The sequence below is a fragment of the Maniola hyperantus genome, chromosome 19 (genome assembly GCF_902806685.2).
Source record: "Maniola hyperantus chromosome 19, iAphHyp1.2, whole genome shotgun sequence".
Taxonomy (NCBI): Eukaryota; Metazoa; Arthropoda; class Insecta; order Lepidoptera; family Nymphalidae; genus Maniola; species Maniola hyperantus.
The window spans coordinates 5,715,378-5,737,377 of record NC_048554.1 but is presented as its reverse complement, the minus strand read 5'-3'; the positions used below and the strand labels follow the sequence as shown (position 1 = coordinate 5,737,377).

Here is a 22,000-nt window from a genome sequence, read left to right as displayed (position 1 = left end):
ATGATGAAGTAATCGCCAAAGTAATTGCAAATTTATCTTTTTAACTGATTTAAAAAAGACGTTCTGTACCCATAAGTATTAACTATATTTGAGCGCGATTTTTTTACTGGATGGTGCACGTGACTTCCTCCGCATGGATTTAGTTTTTGAAAATCCCGTAGGAACTTTTTGATTTTCCGGGATAAAAATAGTATACTTCTACTACTGTCTATGAAACAATTATGTGTGACATTCGACAGACGTCGATTCAGGATCAAACCGAGAGCTCCCTCACTCTCTGATAGGGCCCTACTAAGTAAGCCAGTTCGGGTTGCTCCTTCGTCCCACACGTGTCCCACACAAACTTATCGCACGATTGCTTGCTGTACTTATGTCGTAGATATGTAATATCATATCTTTAGTCTCAAGTCTGTGCTCATAGTATTTTTTAAATAGAAACATATATTACAATAATAGCTCATAGTTAGATATTAATTGGCATCTGTTTGATTGTTTAGTGCAGCATGTTGAGCAATCAACGTAACGTGGAAGTTGGAATATCATGCGAAATGAAAACGCGTAAAAATGATTTAACTTGTTTGTTTTACAGAAAGCCATTTCGTTCGCACAGCATTCCGCGCGCAGTATATCACTGAAGTAAGCTAACTACTGTAATTTTGTGATTTTTCAATCTTATATGTAAGTATTACTCTAGGAACCTAACCAAAGATTTGTCGCTGGCTTAATGTAGGTACCTACATTAAGCCAGCGACAAATAGAGCAAAACCACAAAACTAATAAATCAAGAAATGCATGTTATGACTATTTTACGTTTTATAGGTAGCTGCAGTATGGAACGCCTACCTAACCTAAAAGATAATTATTTTAGGAAGAACAGAATAAATCTTTAACTAACCAAGTCAAGAGCTGGCGCTTTAGCCAAATGCTACTATGTAAGAATCTGAACGCCGCTGTTGGCATAGGTATAGTACGCGACAGGTCGAAATAGCAATCGGGGTAGGGCCGCCCCGCGCTTACCCGGTGCGGGATAGCGCGGGTAACGTGCGGGTGTGCGGGGAGTCCCCCTGCTCCTTTACAGCGAAAAACTCCGTTTAAGAATTAGGTAGAATCTATACTAAGTATTTCTTGTTCATTAAATAAACACTCCGTCTTGAAGCAGTGCTAATCGCAGTCGGGTATTTAAAAGTTTTAAATTATTTTTGTTTATTGGAATAAACTTTTGATTAAAGCTATTTTAAATCTGCCCTATAGAATGGACTAATTTCAGTTCTTTTGTTTAATTTATCTCATCGAGTTTGTAGCGAATTGGTGGCAATAGACCATAAACGCAAAGGAAAGTCGCGTGCGCCAATGTAATTTAACGGCGCATTAGCCCCATTGAAAATAATTGAAAATTTCAGATCTAGATCACTTCACGTCAAAGCCATATAAGAAATGTATCCATTTAGGTACATAAACATAACTGTAAAGTAGACATTTTATGATAATAAAGGAACATGATAAAAGTATTCCTTTTTAATCAAGTAAGTACCTCCAAGTTTTATTAAGTTGAAATAAGATCGGACCTTTTAAAAGGTTGAGGCAACATGTTACATTTAAAATGGTTGATAAAAGGCACTTGCTTTAATACATAGTAAGTGCACTCATGACTTGTTCGGAGTATGGATTAAACGTGCTCGCACATTGCCTCAAGATCCGCTGAGACGCAAAAATCGCCAGGGCCGTAAGAGACTATTGCATAGAGTAAATAGCATCGAATCTTCGATATGAATAACAAGATATGGTCAAGTGAACAAAATTTTTCACGGTTTTGGAACCAAATAAATCAGCGCCAATACTTAGATATTAATGAACGACCCGTTTGAAATCCAAACGTCACTAAGGTTGCATTGGTGCTAAAGCACCACTGAGTCGGTGTCATTTTGTTTGTTCAATAGCCCTGTCCATACGAAGTAATATATCAAGTCAGTGCATCGAAGTATTGTAAAAATGCGTGAGTAGAATTTACCGAAGAACTATGCCAACTTTTATTGCATTAATTCGATGCGCTAAGTACGCCCTACTGAGTACTGACACAAGTTAGTTTCATTATCAGTTGTTAAATAAGATCTGACACAAATTTAATAAACCTGTCTATAGCAATGTAAATTTATATAGATACGATAAACAGGCATGTTTTTAGAATATGGTAGATGGATATTTTCATACTGAGTACCCAAATATATTTTAAAGTTTTTTTTTTGCAAAGCCAAAATGCGATCATGACGATTTGTACACATGATGTAGCTAACACGCACTTTCAGTATTGGAAAATGCTGTCCTTGCGGCTTTTGCAGTTCTGGCAGCGCGTCGTGACTCGTGTAGTATGCGATCATCTTTAGAGATGTTTATATACCACCATATTATTTAAATACAGAAGAGGATATTTATTTGTTCAATTTGATCATAACTTGTGTAATATACTGCCTGTTGATATCAATAGTTTTTTCTTTAGTTTATTAAAAAGGTTAGTGAGTACAGTTTTACTTTAATCTTGAGGCCTTACTTCATACATGATACTTATTTAAAACCTTAAAACGATCTGTAGGTAAATAATAATAATATGATGTCTCATATCAACAGGTAGGGTTGAGATATTTTAATGTTGTTACCAGATATAAGCCCCGCAAATTGCTATTGCGCTGGAACCATGTCTCATTTACATCGAAATGATGTCATTTTGACGTCAGCCGAAATAAAAATATACCATCAGCTCGAAACTTCAGACTAGTGCTGACGTCCTTCACTAAAATGGCAGCCACGCGAATTAGCAATTTGCAGGACTTATAATTTACGTTATTTAAATTCCGTGTGAACTCTTTTATTTTTCTGGATATAAAGCAGCCTATGTCCGTCTCCGCGCCCTATCTCTGTAGCTTTCGTCAAAATCGTTTAAGCAGATGGGCCGTGAGAAGGTAACAGATAGATAAACAAAAAGATACACTTTCGTATTTATTGGTAAGAATTATGTTTTTTATCATAGATGCCAACCTTTGGCCGTAACATTTTGAAGATTCATATTAGATAAACTACTAGTAGATACCTATTGAAAGATTACATTAACATTTTTATCACATTATAGGGATTTAGGTATTAGCATACCTATCAGTCTATCAAGTTTCAAATAGGTACGCGAAAAGTTTTTATCGCTGTTATTATAAAAAACCGGCCAAGTGCGAGTCGGGCTCGCGCAACGAGGGTTCCGTAATACAGTCGTATTTTTTCGAAATTTTGCACGATAAGTCAAAACTATGATGCAACATAAAAAATAAAGAAACGGTCCGAATTGAGAACCACCTCCTTTTTGGTAGTCGGTTAATAAAAATAATAACATCTGTTTTAGAATGCACGGGTGAAGCCCTTTCATATGATATAATATATACCACTTGATATAGTTCATCTTACTTCGAAAATTGAAAATACTAATTTTTGGTTCATGACCATAAATTCTAAGCATAATATAAAAATGAATCACTAAATGTGTTGCTCATTTCGCTAAATCTTTTTTTATAATATTCCTTGAAGTACGAGGATGGTTCTTACGGAGAGAATTTTTTAATTCAACCTCCCCCTCAATTTTCTAAACAACTCCACCCGAGCGAAGCCGGGGCAGATCAGCTAGTAATATATATTTAAAAAATGAATGAATGAATATCCGTTAAAATTTTTTTTTTTTTTTTATACAATAAATCTTAAAGCTAGCCTTATCTAATTACTATATAAATCATGACCGCGTGGAATGGTGCCAAGAATACTGGCTGCATTTCCGCGCTGGACAGCCAGGCTCATCCGCTGCGCAAAAAATGAGCCAGCCCTTCTGTCACCAGTTGAGGCTATTAATCGCGGTGAAATGTCTCGTAAAAAATTTTTAGCACTAAGACTCCATGGCCCCAGGGTCTCCACGGCAAACGGCACAAAAATGTTACTCTCTATAAGAGAGGCATACTTGCGCCGCTTGCCGTTTTCAGCTGTTTCTGCTGCGGCTCCCGGTCTTGATGCTGTCTTCCTGATATGACACGGGGCCAATGTGTCAACGCAAGTTGCGTCCCACATTAGCGCCCGTCCCCGTTCCCAGGGAACCAGCGTCAATCCATCAGGTCTCTTGCCATCATCCCGACTAATCCCTGCCGGCTCAATGAGCGCAGGAATATTTATGGTGGCAAGAGCTCTTTTAATTGTATCGTTAAGAGAGCCATGCCTAAACAGCCTACCGGAGCTCCTTTGGCAAGAGAGTCCGTGGATTCCAAATTTATCAACCTCTTTTCCACACGGACATCTGTGCTGATGGCACAGTGGTGTTCCCAATCTGAGACCTAGAGCCACACGAAAACTTTCGTTATCTAAAAGTGTGCCGAGATTTTTTGATGGCAAGGCATGCAGCCAATACCCAGATTCCTTTTCGGATAATGCTAGAAGCCTGGCACGATCTCTGTCACTTGTAAGATTTTGAACCAAATTCGTATGTGTCAGTTGAACCAATGGCAAATCCCAAAGTTTTTGTGTAGTACGTTCCTTCGGGATGTCGACATTGGGACATCTGACCTTCCAACTATTAAAAAATTAAAAATAAAGATGTTTATGTTTTTGATATTTAATATGGACCAGTTAAACCTACGTTGGCAGCACGGCTTTGCCGGTACGGTAGTAACTAGCCACGGCCGAAGCCTCCCACCAGAAAATAGCAGTAGGTACTATTATAATATTTTCTGTGCTGTCGCGTACCTATACCTAGTACCTAGTACCTATAGGTACCTACGGTACGACCGGCTTGTACCACGCTTTTGGACAACCAATTATTATTGCCAACTACAGTGGAAACTTGATTAACCGGACTAATTGTTGTCGTTAGGGATTCGGATAATCGAAAATCCGGATAATCGAATGTATGAAGAAAAGCGGGTTTTGTGCATATTATGTAGTTCACTATTTATTTTCAATTTTCAAAGTAAGATAACTATACCAAGTGGGATATCATAATTATGAAAGGGCTTTGCCTGTACATTCTAAAACAGATTTTTACTTATTTTTATGCATAATAGATTTTGATTTATCGTACAAAATGGCGGAAAAAATACCCGAGTATGGAACTCTAGGTGCGCGAGTCTGACTCGCACTTGGCCGAACAATTTTCGGTTGGTAGTCTGGATAATCGCGAATCCGTATAACTGCAGAGGGCCTGATAATCGAGCTTCTACTGTAAATATAAAGTTGTAAGTACCTACGTAGAACTATCGGCCTAACCTAAAACACGGATTGCGGCACATCTAGCTAGTAGAGGTGACGGGAAAAACGCATGCCGGAAGGGCATTCCACACCTTAGCGGTGATGAGTAAGCTTTGGTTTTACTACGTTGACCCAAATCAGTGGTGGGTGACGAGATTCACGGTATGTGGTTAGACCCGTTTGTGATTCACTATCATCATCATCAACCGATAGACGTCCGTTGCTGGACATAGGTCTCTAGTAGAGAGACTTCCACATCCACACGCAACGGTCTTGCGCCACCTGAACCCAGCGGCTCCCTGGCGACTCGTTTGATGTCGTCCGTGCACCTAGTCTTTCAGCGCTGCGTCTTCCGGTGCGGTCGCCATTCCAGCACCTTGGGAGCCCAACGTCTACCGGTTTTACGAACTATGTTCCCTGCCCATTGCCACTTCAGCTTCGCAATAAGTTGAGCTATGTCGGTTACTCACACACCCAGGTGCACAGATCACACAGGTCTATTCCTTCAGAAACTCAGTTTCATATTCCGATGGGCCAGCAATCCGACACGATTGGACAGAGATTAGACGAAGGACAATGGCTTTACAGGCTCTCTGGGGCACGACGGGCTTAGCTGAATATTCAAACGATTTCTCGAAAACTATAAAAATAGGTGGGTAAGTAGGTACTTACCTACTAAAAGTAACACTATTAGAAGTAGACATTATTAGAAAACTAGCTCTTGCCCGCGACTGTCCGCGTGATATAAGTAAATATAATCCGCGTGGCTCTCGGGGATAATTTATTTCAATCAGTGAATGAATTTTCTAAATCGGATCATCAGTTCCGGAGATTACCCTCTTACATCCGAACTTATAAACTTTACCTCTTTAAAATATTCCAAATACGCTTCTTAGATCTCAGCCTAAAGTTTAGATTGAGGGTCTTTAAATACTAAGGCTGTGTTCAACGGAAAACTTTATTACAGAAGTCGCTGTTACTGTCGCGTCAATGGCAATTTCTGCATCTTTTATGCACTAAAAACTTGCAGAAATTGTCATTGACTTGCTGCAAGTGTGTATAAAGTGCAAAAAGCCGATTTCTGCAAGTTTGCAAAAAATTCTTGTTAGTGGGCTGGTAGCTTAAGGTAGGGTAACCATACTGTTTTGGTATGCTTTCGCGTGACTTGTTGAGAGGTTTAACGGTTAAATCCGGTTCTAGATTCCACTTTTAAATTAAGTACCTTTTTCAAAATTGGTAAGTAGGTAGATCGATACCAAATTATTTTATTGCCTTCACACGTCCAACTACTTTCTTGTATCACTTAAAGTTCAAGACTTAAACGATAAATTCCAATGAAAAATCAATCAATCAAAGAAACTTGGTAAAAAATTACTTTATTTAAGTTTTTATGCAATTTTTATACTTATATTTTTTAATTTAAATGTTGAGAGTAATAATTAATAAGTAAGTTAATGACAGTAAAAATGTAAAATATTATGTAAAAGTGACAGCTTATAACTAAGCTTATCTTCCCATTTGAACAAAATACTTATAAGATTTTTCTAATAGGTATCTACACAAAACAAAGGGTAGGTACTTACTTTCGTATGTCTAATACTATTAGTGAGTCCCGTAAAAGCAGCATTTGGTACGTCAATGATATATTATGTAAAATAAAACGGAATCCCATTACAAACCTAACTACCTACCTAACTACTTTATAAACTTAATAGCTGTATCTAAATGCATAGAAGGAAAAGCTGACTGACTGACCGACTGATCAACGCACAGCTTAAACTCCTGGACAGATCGGGCTGAAATTGTGCATGCAGATGCTGTTATATGGAAGTCTTGAGTAGGAAGTATTATCTTTAATCTTATTGATGTTTGTTTTTTATTTTGTCACATATGTTTGTAAATGTTGTATTAACTTATAATTGGCGACTGCACTTAGTAAGTAATATTTTCAGAATTAAGTTTTTTTTTTTAAATGTATTAGTGTAAGTAGCCGTTAGTTAATTTAATAAATAAAATAAAATAAAAATAAAAAATAAAATAACGTAGACACCCACCTAGAAATGATTTTTGCGGACGAAGTCGCGGGCATAAGCTATTTTGTAGTAAATGAAAATGTTAAGGTAGGTATTAGAGCTTATGAATTTAGCTCTAAGTAGGAATATTTTCATAAAGTTGGCGCAAGAATGTGTACCTTTCAAATGTTTACATTAAGTAAATAAGACAATCTCCAACCATAAGTAGGTAGGTACCTAATAGGGCTTTAACTTAGAGCCAGCCGCTGATTAATCTAACCGCCATTACTGTGCGAGCTATTTTTAGATTCCGCACAGAGATCATGACTTTATCTGCCGTAATGTAAATGAATACCGACTGTTTGTGTATGAGTCGACAGTGGAGCCGGCACTAAACAGTGCGTGTATTATCTAAATGGCATAACCTATAAGTTAACATCTTAAAACAAAAGTAGAAAACCATTCTCACCGAATCCACGACGAAACGGCTTCCACATTTCCCAAATCATCATTTTATTTGCACTAAAAAGTATATACCTACAAAACAATATGAGGTTATGCTAGGCCGTTGTCACATAGTTTTGACAGGTGTCGTGCGACAATACTGCCACCTGCACGCGCAGGCGGGCACACGCGAATCAGCTCCTGGTTTCGTGTATTATTTTGTTGGAATATTATCATAGTTTAGGGATCGGAGAGGAGCACGGCACGGCTTGGCATCGCGGCCAATGAACGGCGTACGCCGCGTCAAGGTCACTGGAGGCGAATAAGCGGCACGCGACGCCAACAGAGGGCAGCTTGCGATGGATACGAGTAGCTACCTCGCTGCCCGTATGGCAACTAAACAGAGACTGTAAGCAGTGTAAGCCTCAGCATGATGCGCCGATAAGCGTTATATGGTATAAATAAAAACATCGCGTCGTGAATATGAATGAATGCGCACCAACTTTACATCGTTTACCCACTATTGCAATGTGGGTGAAAACTATTTAGAATCTTGTCCCGATAAATTATTTTTTATCCATTGCTTATAGCAGAGATAATTATCTCTGCTTATAGCTAGAATGCACGCTCTATCAAAAGCAAGCGAAACATTGCAGTTCGAAGTGTTATAAACAAACTATTGCATCTTTTTGTTTTCGCTGTGGCTAAAAGATACTAAAATATACCTATCAATAAAATCTGTGACTTCAAACTACGTACCTACCTAAAACGGCTAACGTATTGCATTGCCTGCGTCTTTAAAACTCTCCACTGCTGTGAAACAAAGTGTAAGTCATTCCGGATCTGTATCTCAGAAAATACCCAAAATGATTAAATTAGGCTTTCCAATGTTTTTACATTATTACAGCTGTAAGATAATGTTAACTAATCATCAGGAAATTATTCATATATTTACTGATTTTTTTAAAGGCCTACTTTGGCTTATTGTTAATAATATTGTTTATACTAATAATATAAAGGTGAAAATGTGTGTCTGTCTGTCTGCTAGCTTTTCACGGCCTATCTGCTCAACCGATTTTAACAAAATTTGGTACAGAGATCACTTGCATCCCGGAAAAGGACAAGGGCTTTTATCTTGGAAAATCGAAGAGTTGCCACGGGATTTTTAGAACTTAAATCCACGCGGACGAAGTCGCGGGCATCAAAAACGCTACAAGCAAAACTGTCGTCAGCCATCTGAGGTACCTTAAAAAAACAATTTTATAGTCCTTAAAATTTGGGATACTATTTTGGTAACCCTAGTTAAGCTGTTGGTAGATGTAAGTTTCTAATTTGACAGATTCCCTGCGATTATTTTATACTTACCAGCTAGGTGATTCTCTAACTCAGTGTCTAACACTAAATGATAGCCACCGAGGTTGGTTAGTTCTACATTGCTGCTTCACTGGGTGATATTAAAATATTTTTTCGTAGAAAACCTTCAACGGATTAAAAAATGAGCTCCGTGCCTATCATTCAGTGTTAGAAACTGAGTTAGCGAATCACCCTATAGGTACCTAAATGTACCTTGTTGTTAAATTGACAGCAGCCAATTTCTTTCAACCCGTGGAACCAGGTTCCACCTGCTGTGTTTCCACAATAGCATAGCATTGGGGCTATAGGGCTATTCAAGGGGCGGATAAACAAATTTCTCATAACCGGCGTTGGCCTTATCAGTTCCTCAGGTGCTGCCTAAGTTCCAACATTAGGTGTAGTAGGTATATCATTTGGTGCTGCAGGGTTATGGGTGGCGGTATGTAAATAATATAATTATTTGACATAAGGTAATATCCTTTTATAAAACTTAAGTATGTAACTTGAGTTTTTATTAAAACAAAATATTATAAAAAGGTAGTTACCGACTTTATATTATTTCAAAATAATTATTAGTTCAGCTACTACACGCATGGGGTCACTAGTAGATCTAATAAAAGATTCAGAATAGATATTTACTTATAATTAATTATTTTTTCTTAACAAATTACCAAATTATGATTTGGTAATTATTGATGATTGAAAAATATGCTATTAATAATATACTTAACTCGTATTTTTATATTCTTGAATGAAATCTAAACTATAGGTAGGTAGCTACCTAGGAGGCATATTAAATTTCGATCAACATAAGACGATAAGGTTTTTTATCTAATAATCCAATGATATTTAAGATGTAAATTAATGTAGATGAATATTTAAAAATGTATAATAGATTATAAATAGCATCTTAAACCACTTATCTTATCTTAAATCTAAGTGCTGCTGAAAAAAGTTGTTCCTTTATTACATCCGCGTGCTGAGGTATTATATTACATATATAAAAATAATATTCTAAAATAATGCACGTGCCAAATTTATCCGGTGGATAAAGAAAATGTAGCTAAGTACCTGGGTACCTAAATAATTATTTTTAAATAAATAATAATCTAGCTAGTTTTAAAAAACAAGAGAGGGAATCTTCAAACGCGTTCCATCTTAGGCCACACTATGTTGGTAGGTATAGCACAGAATACCTTAATGTACCTTATAGTGGTTTTTTAGGGTTCCGTAACTCTAAAGGAACCCTTATAGGACCACTTTGTTGTATGTATGTCTGTCTGTCGTGCCTGTCTAGAAATTCGTAGGGTAGGTAACTTCCTGTCTCGTTCACCTGTAGAATCATGAAATTTGGTAGGTAGGTCTCATAGCACAAGTAAAGGGAAAAATCCGAAAACCGTGAATTGGTCGTTACATAACAAAAAAAAATTAAAAATTGTTATCTTTTGTACGATGGTACGGAACCCTTTGTTTGCGACTCCGACTCGCTCTGGGCCGGTTTTTTAAATTGAAATGATTACAATAAAACTAAAAACTAACCTTATCTAATTACTGTACCTGCAAATCATTTTTTATTTAGATTTTTTTAGCTTCCCATCCGAGAACTTCTGTGTAGGGTGGTTAATGGTTATGCAATATGCTTGTCAAACCGATCTTGTTTTTTTTTGGCAAATTGTCAATTAGTGTGTTGTTACCATTGATGTTGAAAGAGCCACCCTACTGATATTAATTAATTATACTTAATTAAACGTTTTATATAAGCTGTGATAGCCTAGTGGTTAGGACGTCCGCCTTCTAATCGGAGGTCGGGGGTTCGATCCCAGGCACGCACCTCTAACTTTTCGGAGTTATGTGCGTTTTAATTAATTAAATATTACTTGCTTTACCGATGAAGGAAAACATCGTGAGGAAACCTGCATGCCTGAGAGTTCTCCATAATGTTCTCAAAGGTGTGTGAAGTCTACCAATCCGCACATGGCCAGCGTGGTAGACTATGGCCAAAACCCCTCTCAGTCTAAGAGGAGACCCGTGCTCAGTAGTGAGCCGGCGATGGGTTGATCATGATGATGATGATGAAACGTTTTATAAAAAACATTTTCTAGTAGTGCATCATTTTCGTAAATATCAAGGTACCTATAAAATAAATAATTTCAAAATATCGTACCTAAACTTAACAATTCACATGTCAAAAAGGATCGTTTCCAATTCCTTTAATAGGTACTTATCAGATTTGTTTTTGAAATGTTTTTAGTAGGTATAAAGTAATATCTATGCCTAAGCGCTATAATTAACATAACTAAATGCCAAACGCGAGGACATAATTTGGGACAGGTTTAATAAAATTTTGAAAATAGTTATTTTTTCGAAAATCAACGACACCTGGCCTTGCCATTCCGATTAGGTCATCACAAGCTCTACTACCTACGATTTTCAAGGACAAACTTATCATAAACCGACATTACGACTAGCGCCCTAGCCATATTATGAGCTGCACACTACACAGGCAGGCCTAGCACATAAGTTTCACAGCATCAAGTTTCATGAGTTTGTTGTGGGCTCTTCTCAGACCTGGGCGCGTTTAGAACCCTCGTAGCTATAGTTTAAAGCTCGCGTAAAATTATCACCACTATAATATCATACAAATGCAACAACCGACCATCAAAAAGTGTAATTTATTACCTACTAGATGATACCCGCGACTTCGTCCGCGTGGAGTTTGGGTTTTTGAAAATCCCGTGGGAACTCTTAATTTTCCGGGATAAAGCCTATGTCCTTCCCCGGGATGTAAGCTAACTCTGTACCAAATATCATCAAAATCAGTTGAACTGTTGGGGCGTGAAAAGCTAGCAGACAGACAGACACACTTTCGCATTTATAATATTAGTATGGATTTGAATAAAAATGTGACTTTGACTGATATTAAATGATGAATGCAATTACCGGTCATTAATTATTATTATTGTTTGACACTTTTTCTAGTTATATGTACTTACAAAAATAATTGAGATTTAACCGCATAACTCTGGGTTTCCCTAACTGTTTTTGATTTTTCCAACACTGATCGACCACAATCACCCATTTTGATAAACATTTCCAGAAATTTTTGATTAATACATAGAGAACCATTCAAATCGACCCCATTCTCGGGCCCCATCTGCGCTTTCAATAGTCTAGGAAGAAGCTGTTGCTGTGATAGCTATGTCAGTCTACCCTTCCAGATCCAGACGTAGGTATCTGGAACAGCGACATACATTTCTGGAATAGAGATAATTAGACGATTGCCAGCCGTCTCCGTCGCATGATTCACGAGACAAAAATAGTCATCTCGGAGATGTACCCTATCCGCAAAATGAAGTTAATGTAGCTCCATCGTTTGTATAAGTACGTAACAGGAGAGAGCGCTATGCGCTATACTATTTATTATGGTACGATTACATCTACCAAGTAGTGAAGCGAGACAGTAAAATGTCACAGGACAGGACAGCTACTCGTTAGGTGTAATCGTACCATTACGGAATAAAGTTAGTATAGCGGTCTCTCTGTTTTTGTATGGGATTAGGTCGAGAGAGCGCTATATTAATTCCGCGGGTATGGTACACCTAACGCGTACAGTGGCGAGCCAGTGTCCTCGGCCGAGTACTCGGTTGGTATAAACACTTACGAGTACTCGGCGCAATTTCGAAACACGTATAAACGGCCACCCCAGCACTGTCTCGGCCGAGTGACATTTTACTGTCTCGCTTCACTACTCGGTAGGTGTAATCAGCCCAGTAGGGTATAGTATAGAGGGCCGACAAACCTCGAGCCCACTTCCTCATTCTATTCCGTGCTTGAAATTATAATTATTATGGAAGTTAGGTAGGAGTTTTCTCGGGATTGTTCCCAGCATACAAATCGACTGAGAGAATGAAATTTCGACTCTTGGGTTTCCGTCATATTAGATGTAGTCTACAAATCGTCAGACGAAGGAATTTGATCTGAGGAAAAATCAATTACCTAACAATAATATTGTGATTGAAAGAAAGACAAACGCCAAGGAATTTGAAATTAATTTTCAAATACCTTGACGAACACCAATAAAAAGTTTTAAAACATCTAGTAAATATTCTTGGGAAAAAAACAGTGTCTGTTTTCAAATTTTATTTAAAAATAAATTATTGTAGTACAACTTGCACCAATAACAACAAAATTTTGGTTTAAACAACTTGAAACCGTAACGTTAGCTCAAAGCATGAATCAATTATTATTTCGTCAATTGTCTTATAGTGAATTAGAAATAGCCTTAATTAAAGAGAATACAAAATTATCTACAAGGTGCGATAGTAAGCCCTACATTGCTTCGCTGTCCACTAAAATGTTGGTTCATAGATGTATCAAAAGTGATTTTGAGACAGCAAGTTGGGAAGTAGTATAATAAATATTATTCATTCAAAACACGTTAAGTATAGTTGAACATCTATGAACCGATCAAAATCGATGAATCAAATCTTTAGAGGTAACGCAGATCACTTTTCATCTCGGACTGATTTTTATTTATCAACGGACTGTAGACGGTGAGAAACCAAATCCAGGCATTTGTTTAGCGCGTGTCATCTATTCCGTTCTGTTAGAATGTTAGTTCGATTGCAATCGGACAATCTGGAAAAAAAACCCGATCTGTTCGACTGCTCGATCTAACAGATCGAAAACTGGTATTATTTATTTCGTTCTGTTAGATTATTCGGCTGTTATTTTAGACTGTAGAACAATTCGGGAAAAAAGAAGTGTAAGTCTGAGTACTTATTATGTTCTCTAACGTAACTACGTACCTACTTTCAGGAAGGTTCTAGTAGGTATATAATACAGTTAGTTATAATTTTTCACTAGGTAGCAAACTAACAGAATGGAATAGACGGTTAACTCATCTATTCCATATTGCATGTCTCGCCTGCTCTTTGTAAAAATTTCGGCAAGAGTTGATCACCATATTTAGTAGGACTGTTTTTTCAGAGACTTTAATCGATCAAGTACCGTTTTTTTACAAACTTTAATCGGTCATCTGCGATACCTCTCTCGTAATATTACGTCCAATTGACTATCTTCACTTATCGAAAAACTGTCTTCTAATTCAGATACACTCGTAGGTATGTTATCTTTGTCCACATGATTAATTACTGATGCAAGCTAGGCTTCAGCGGACAAGTGACTTCTCATATAATATACCTATATAATAAATCCCATCTCAACCACACACATGAGATTCACCCTCTAATATTAAGTACATCTTTGCACAACATACTATAGGAAATAATAAAAAAAAATAACAAAAAAAAAACACTTTTTCTCAACAATTGAAAATAACATATTTTACTTGACGCTAAAATATTTAAGTATAAAAATGTTAAAAGGCACAGCGTAAAATTACACTCGCCTAGAGTACCTATTGTTTATTTTTCATTAAAAGTTATAACATACATAAATGGATTTAATTGGCGACCGTATCAGTATTGCTAAAGAGCTTATCAATAACTTAAAACTGTACATACAATTATGATTTAGACTAATATAATGTTTAATGTCAATATACATACAATTAATTATATAATTCAACCCACGCTCTTCAAGGATTGTACCAACTATAGCTGGCTGAGATAGCTCGTAAGAAGAGCGGGAGAGTAACGGCGGTTACGCACTCATCCGATCCGAGTCCGTGAAAATACCTTACTTTTTTTTTGTGTGGGAGCTTATATGTCGGAGATAATCGCTGGTATTCTCACGGATGACGGATAGAACTCGGATGACGGAAGTGCAGTGCGTAATCGCCGTAACCCTTTGACGTAAATTTTAAAGTTCTCAACATCACGTCACTGTCAGTTGTCACCCTTCCGCAACCCGCATTCTATACCTCACGAGCTGTCCCAGTTAAGCGGTACACTGTAAATTATAGTACGCGACAGGTCGAGATGGCAGTCAGCGTATGCGGCGGGGGAACGCCCCGCACACCCACACGTCACCCGCGCTCGCCCGGACCGGGTTAGCGCGGAGGCTGTGCGGGTGTGCGGGGCGTTCACACCCCGATTGTCATATCGACCTATCACGTACTATATTATGTGTTAAGTATATTTATATTGCTTAAACGTCAGTTCAGCTTCAACGTTTATTGATAAAATATCTTTGCTACTAAATTCTTCTCTATTAAATTGCTATAGTATTTTAAGTCATAATGCGAATTATGTACTTAAATCTTCAAATTTTCTCAAGGTTTAAACTTGATATAAAATAATTGCCTACGTTACATTTATACTATAAATTATCTTTATCTAGCTCAAAAAATTGCATAATACTATGTGTTTGAAGGCTTTTTGCTAAAAATTCAATGCTTTTATGGTTTTTGAATGGACGTTGTTACGTGAAAAGGACCCAACTCACACATAGTCAGTTTTTAGATTTTAAAATTCAGACTTTAGTTAGCTATTTGATGTTTAAATTCAGACTTTAAAAGTCGAATATCTGAAATTTAAATCAGTGTGGGTTGGATTCTTTTTACCTAACAACGTCCAATTTATCTTCAGGTTGATAAACTTTAAACAAATCATTGAGAATATTTTTAAAAAGTATCATTATGATCTTTTCTACTTGTTTTAGTTCCAGTATCTTCGCCCAAATAGGTATAGTACACAGTAAATTCATCACTAAAAGTAGAAGTAACAAATATATTTGAAAGTTTAATAATTGACTATACAAGAAACCTTTAGTTTCTTTATTTATTGGCATTTTAAAAACGCTACATGAGACGGTATGACGTACCAAATTCTATAGTTATAGGTTTTTAATTTAATGTTCTAATTTAACAAGAAATTGTCTAGGCTTATTTATGTCTACAGTTTTACAGTTTTAATATTTTGAGCGGGACTATACCTTCGGTTTCTTTTAAAAGCATGGTATAGAACCGTAGACGGAATAGCTAATTTATATTTTATAATTATGTACCTACTTCAAGGACTTTTTAATAAATATTTCTTGATATAGCACTGAATAAATGAGTTTATAATAAGGTGCCTAAATACTTATCTCTCAAACAGATTTCAGCAGGTGTGGCGTTTGTGCACTCATTCGTATTCGGTTCGTTATCGTGTTTTTAAATACGGAATACGGATGAGTGCACAAACGCCCTTAGTATAAGATTCTTTTAACATCTCAAGCTGATAGAATTCGAGCAATACAATAACGTAAATGTAAAATTGACCTAAATCTGATTGATTTAAAGTCGAAAATTCTACAACTTTTAATTTAACTTCTTATCCATTTTACTAAATTAAACTTCGACGCTCGAATTCTATCATCATTGATGAGATGTAAAATCTTATATTAAGCACACTGAAAAGAAATGTTGATCCATAAAACCGAAATGACAATTTCCCTAAATTAAATCGTAGATAACAATGTAAATAAAATATGACTTTAAGCTTAATCCTCCTTACTTTATCATATTACTTTGCTATTCAAAAACAAGTAGCAAACTAAAATTTAAAGATAAATTGCAGTTGGTGCAGAAAATATGTTCATTAAAGGTATTATTCCGAACCACGCTGCACGCAGCAGCGCTGCCGCAACAGTGCTATCACCAGCTGTCACAGTCCTGTCGCGGCACTACTGGTCCCCATACAATCTCTATAAGCTTATATGACATTACATCCCGAGCTGGGCAGCAATGTTCCGCCACATTGCTGCCGCGACATTGCTGCCTAGCTCGGAATGTAATCTCATATAAGCTTATAGAGATTGTATGGGGACCAGTAGTGCCGCGACAGGACTGTGACAGCTGGTGACAGCACTGTTGCGGCAGCGCTGCTGCTTGCAGCGTGGTCGGTGGTTCGGAATCATACCTCAATTTTATTATAATTATTACAATTTACAAGTCCAATGACGTGATGTCATATGTACACTTGATAAGAAAAGTGTTATGCTATAATTTTAAGTGAATGCTATTGTTATTCGAGTTTTTTATACATGTCGTCGATCTGGGGTTTGAAGTAACTTCTGATTTCTGGGCGTTTCGCCTTCATTGTTGGCGTTAATAGACCGTTCTGTACAGAGAACGGATCTGGATGTAAGTAGATATCTTTTACCTGAAATAAAAAATAGTCCAATAAGTATCTAGTTGTACCGTGATATCTTAGACGTCTGCTTACTATTCGGGAGGTCGGAGGTTCGATCCCGGGCATGCACCTCTAGCTTTTCGGAGTTATGTGCGTTTTAAGTAATTAAATATCACTCGCTTTAATGGTGAATGAAAACGTGAAGAAATCTGCATGCCTGAGATTTCGCAATAATGTTCTCAAAGGTATGTGAAGTCATATCCGCACTTCCCTTCTCATACTGAGAGGAGACCCGTGGTCTGTAGTGAGCCGGCGTACCTAGTTAAAGTTCACCTTCTTCCTTCGCCATTAACATAGAATGATTAGTATTGTAGAATTATTATTTAAGTTGTTTTTGTTAGTTTATAATGAGTATTATAGAATTATTGTTAATAGTTATTGTGAGTTTATAATTCCGTGACGTCACCCGGTTCAGGGTACCAGCTGAAAATCAGCGCTGTATGTTCTTGCACAACAAGGCATACAGCATAATGCTGAGCTGGGACCCTTTTTCGGGTTGTGCCACACATGACAGTTTGTTCCGGCGCTTCTTTTTCTTGTTCTCAGGTACAAGAAGCGCCGGAACTAGCTCTTAGTTTTAAGATGTGATGTGTGGCACAGTTATGTAAATAAACGTCTTTTCTTTCTTTCTTTTCTTCTTTCCATTCTACAGAACAACAATAAGCAGTGAGTGTAGACATCATGGACTAAGAGCCCATGAGGAGGACCTCCATTATTTTATAAAAGCTGAAAGTTTGTCTGCGCATTGCCTACAGACCAACACAGGGAGGAATGATCAACGAATATGAAGTTTGGATCATGGTGGCTTTGGGAGATAACTGGTAACAAAGACGTATAAAATCTTTCGTTGAAATATAAAGTCCCATTTTTTTATATTTTCTTCGGAATAGTATTAGAAAACACGTCATGCATTGCCAGACACTTAGGCTGAAACCTATAGAGCGCACTTTGTCTCGTTTTAACTGTCTTAAGTCTAAGCTAAGTCAGAGTGCGCACTATAGATCTCACCCTGAGTATCATGGTAGACCTCTGCCAGACACCCCTAAAGTTTATTATTTTTTTATTTTCCCACTCTGAATGCATAATATCATCAAAGCAACGTACTTGTTCAAAGGTCTTAAGGCCAGCAGTTTTCCCCCACTGCAGCATGTCCTCCAGGATGACGGTCTTGATGCGTTCGTCTTCGCAGAGCGCAGAGAAGGTGCCTTTGATGCCGTTCTCTAGTGCCCAGCACTTCACCACGTCGACGTCAGGTACCACGACCGCTACTATGCATGACTGGAAAATGGAAAAAATCGCAAATATAATAGACGACGTCAACTCGGAAGATTTATACCAAATCTTCTAATTTTGTATGCCTAAAAGCTACTGTTCTAATTCCAGTTAAAAAAATGCCGCTCTAGCCCTAGCTGTTACAAGTAAATGTAAAAATGGCGGCGAATGCAATTGGGTATTTGCCTACTTTTGAATTTGAGAAATATTATTACACTTAATTATAAACTAGGATAAAAATAATGACGTACACTGAAAAAAATATTAAAATCCAACAAAGATTTACAAAGTTATAGGCATTTTAATTTTGAAGTGAGAGGAGGGTCTTCTATTCCTTTCTCGCAAAACGAAAATTTGTATGAAACCGCACGAAGCTACTATGGCATTAGTAGGTATGACGTCAAACTGCTGTATCGCTATCTCTGTCTAATCAGAAATATTTAAATGCTTATAACTTTTTTGTTATTTGATCGATTTAGTTATTAGTTTTTTCAGTTTACGTCATTATTATTCTAGTTTATAATAAAGTAATAAAAAAATTGGAGTCAAATACCCAATTGATGTGAGACGGTGGACCTGATACAGCACAGAAAGAAAAAGAAGAAGAAGATGCACAGAAACTACTACTACTAGCTTAATATGATATTAACATAACATACGTATATTTTATAACAAATTTTCGTTATTTTTAGAATCGCCTTTACACAAGTTTAAAAAGTTTGCTCCTGAAAAAGCATATTACATCTGAAAAGAGCATCCACCGAGTTTCTTGCTAGCTCTTCGCAGTAGGAAAGGCATTCCGAAACCAGTGTTAGATGCATTTGACGATTAAAGAATACTTGTAGAGTTTATTTTTATAACGAAACAATGGAATTTAAAATAATAATGCAAAATATCACTGGCTATAAATCGATGTTCATAATATTATTTTATCTACACCCATGCTTTAAATCCTCTATAAAAGATTCTGAAACAGTTAGCTTATTGCAAACATTAAAACACCCAATGACGTAATAACCATTATATCATCCAAAGGGGTGTTATAATGTTGTACTGAATTTCATAATAACACTCCTTTGGTTTTTTTTTTCGATCTCTGCGCAAAGGGCCACCGACAACAGACAGCCACATTCTTACTGCTTGATGCATGGTATTTGTATGAATTTCAAAAAAAGAACATCGTCATTGAACGCGTCTTTCGCTAGAACGCCGCGCCGCGCCGTGCGCCGTAAAAAAAAAAGTAAAATATTCGAATCCCCGCCATTTTTCTTCAATATTTTTACGTGATTTTTATTGTTTTGTTTACAATAAAATAAGCGATTCAAGCTTCGAAAGCACACCGCCAGATATTTTAAACGCTGCAAAGGATATTTCTAACAAATTACTACCGGAAAAATCAAGACAGCACTATGAAAAAACGTATCAAGATTTTATCAATTTAAACAATTTAATCTCATTTACGTTTTAACAAACTGTTTCAGAATCTTTTATAGTCGATTCATATTATATGTGTAGATAAAGTCTTGTATGCAACTGTTGATAATTAGGTATTAAAATAACAGTTGCATAAATAACTATTACAAAACTGTGCCAACTTTCGTGTTGGATCATTCATTCAGTAACACGATTTAATAGCGTGCATATGAGTTTATGAATTACGCACCAATGAATTTTAATAGGTAATCCATGTTAATGCAACTTCATCGCTAAACTGTATTTATTTAGTATATTTTATTTTAATGCTGCTATAAAACATATTTACTATGCAACGTGGTGTACGTTATAATGCATAGTTGGGTATTTGACTACATAAATAATACATTATTTCTCAGTGATTATTAAATAGAGGGTCTTCCAAAATACGTAAAATCCACGTCCTTTGTTAGTTTTAAGTGTAATAACCATTTTAAATTATCGATTAAACCAAAAAAAGCACGTCAAATGATTGTGACGTCACACACCGGTATTCCATAGAATCTCGCATACTAAGCGCGCGTTTTGACGTTTGATAAAAAGTTACTGATTTGACTAGTTGTCAAATACCGTATTATTTTGTAGCTTTGTCCACACTCCGCGACTTAATTCGTGTGCTTAGAATGTCATTGGTGTGGTTAGATATTTAGTTATTCCGGGATTTCTGTATCCTTTAAAGGCTTGATTAAATGGTTGAGTCTTATGAGGTAAGAGACCGGAAGATAGAAAGTTTTTTTAATATTTACCTATAATAGTTTGGAAATGGAACCTATCTAGTATCTATATTTATAAGGAAAAGCTAACTGACTGACTGACTGACTGATCTATCAACGCACAGCTCAAACTACGGGACGGATCGAACTGAAATTTAGCACACAGCTATATTGACGTAGACACCCACTAAAAAAAGGATTTTTGATTATTTAATTCCTGAAGGGGTAAAACAGGGATTTGATATTTGTGTAGTCCACGCGGACGAAGTCAGGGACATAGCTAGTTATTAACATATTCACTTTACCTTTAATGATTCACCATGTACGAAAACTTGTTCGACGTATTGACTTCTAATGTAAATATTTTCTATTTTTTCAGGAACTATGTATTCGCCTTGTGACAGCTTGAAGATATGTTTTCTTCTGTCGATAATTTTCAAGGTACCATTCTGGAAATATAAAATTTCATTTAAAATCTTACTACATACTTAAATAATGCTATCAGGCCTCACGAACTTCTTTCGTAAATTTTCTTTCTTTAATCGTCTTATGTAAATATTAAATTGTCTTACTTGTGTGTGTTATGTTGTATGGCTGCTTTTAATTTAATTTTTTAACAACCTCGCATTTATGAATATCATTAAGAACGGTAGTTATGAATTGAAACAAGACCAGTTGTTTTTAGCTCCTCCTTCAAGTAACCCTAGAACACGTTAGTGTTCTGCACGCACACCTCTCCTTGCCCCTGCGCCGCGTAGTTCTCCATTTCAGGGAACCTAGGAAATACTTACAGGCATCCACTTTCCAACATCGCCGGTATGATGCCAGCCATCCTGGTCGATGACTTGACGCGTCTTGTCCGGCTCCTTGAAGTAACCCTAGAACACGTTAGTGTCCTGCACGCATACTTCCCCTTGCCCCTGCGCCGCGTAGTCCTCCATTTCTGGGAGCCTAGGAAATACTTACAGGCATCCACTTTCCAACATCGCCGGTATAATGCCAGCCATCCTGGTCGATGACCTGACGCGTCTTGTCCGGCTCCTTGAAGTAACCCTAGAACACGTTAGCGTCCTGCACGCATACCTCCCCTTGTCCCTGCACCGCGTAGTTCTCCATTTCTGGGAGCCTAGGAAATACTTACAGGCATCCACTTTCCAACATCGCCGGTATGATGCCAGCCATCCTGGTCGATGACCTGACGCGTCTTGTCCGGCTCCTTAAAGTAGCCCTTGAACACGTTTGCGCCCTGCACGCACACCTCCCCTTGCCCCTGCGCCGCGTAGTACTCCATTTCTGGGACGTCCACTAGCTGCACAATAAATATAGTTATCAC

At 37.1% G+C, this 22,000-nt stretch overlaps 2 protein-coding genes across 5 annotated transcripts in view; both read right to left on the bottom strand.

Moving 5' to 3' along the window:
- The window catches only part of for (cGMP-dependent protein kinase for), a 176,091-nt gene extending 167,960 nt beyond the window's left edge, over nucleotides 1-8,131 (bottom strand). The window contains exon 1 of the mRNA XM_034979014.2: nucleotides 7,744-8,131. The gene's annotated coding sequence lies outside the window, so the exon portion shown is untranslated. The remainder of the gene's footprint in view (nucleotides 1-7,743) is intronic.
- Nucleotides 8,132-13,196: 5,065 nt separating this feature from the next.
- The window catches only part of LOC117991042 (long-chain-fatty-acid--CoA ligase 5), a 74,639-nt gene continuing 65,835 nt past the window's right edge, over nucleotides 13,197-22,000 (bottom strand). For all 4 annotated transcript variants that reach the window (XM_034978585.2, XM_034978583.2, XM_069504892.1 and 1 more), the window contains 4 exons: nucleotides 21,809-21,976; nucleotides 20,973-21,116; nucleotides 18,314-18,487; nucleotides 13,197-17,179 (listed from right to left, as the gene is read on the bottom strand). In XM_034978585.2, the coding sequence (XP_034834476.1) occupies nucleotides 17,042-17,179; nucleotides 18,314-18,487; nucleotides 20,973-21,116; nucleotides 21,809-21,976 (624 nt within the window). In that variant the 3' untranslated portion in view covers nucleotides 13,197-17,041. The remainder of the gene's footprint in view (nucleotides 17,180-18,313; nucleotides 18,488-20,972; nucleotides 21,117-21,808; nucleotides 21,977-22,000) is intronic.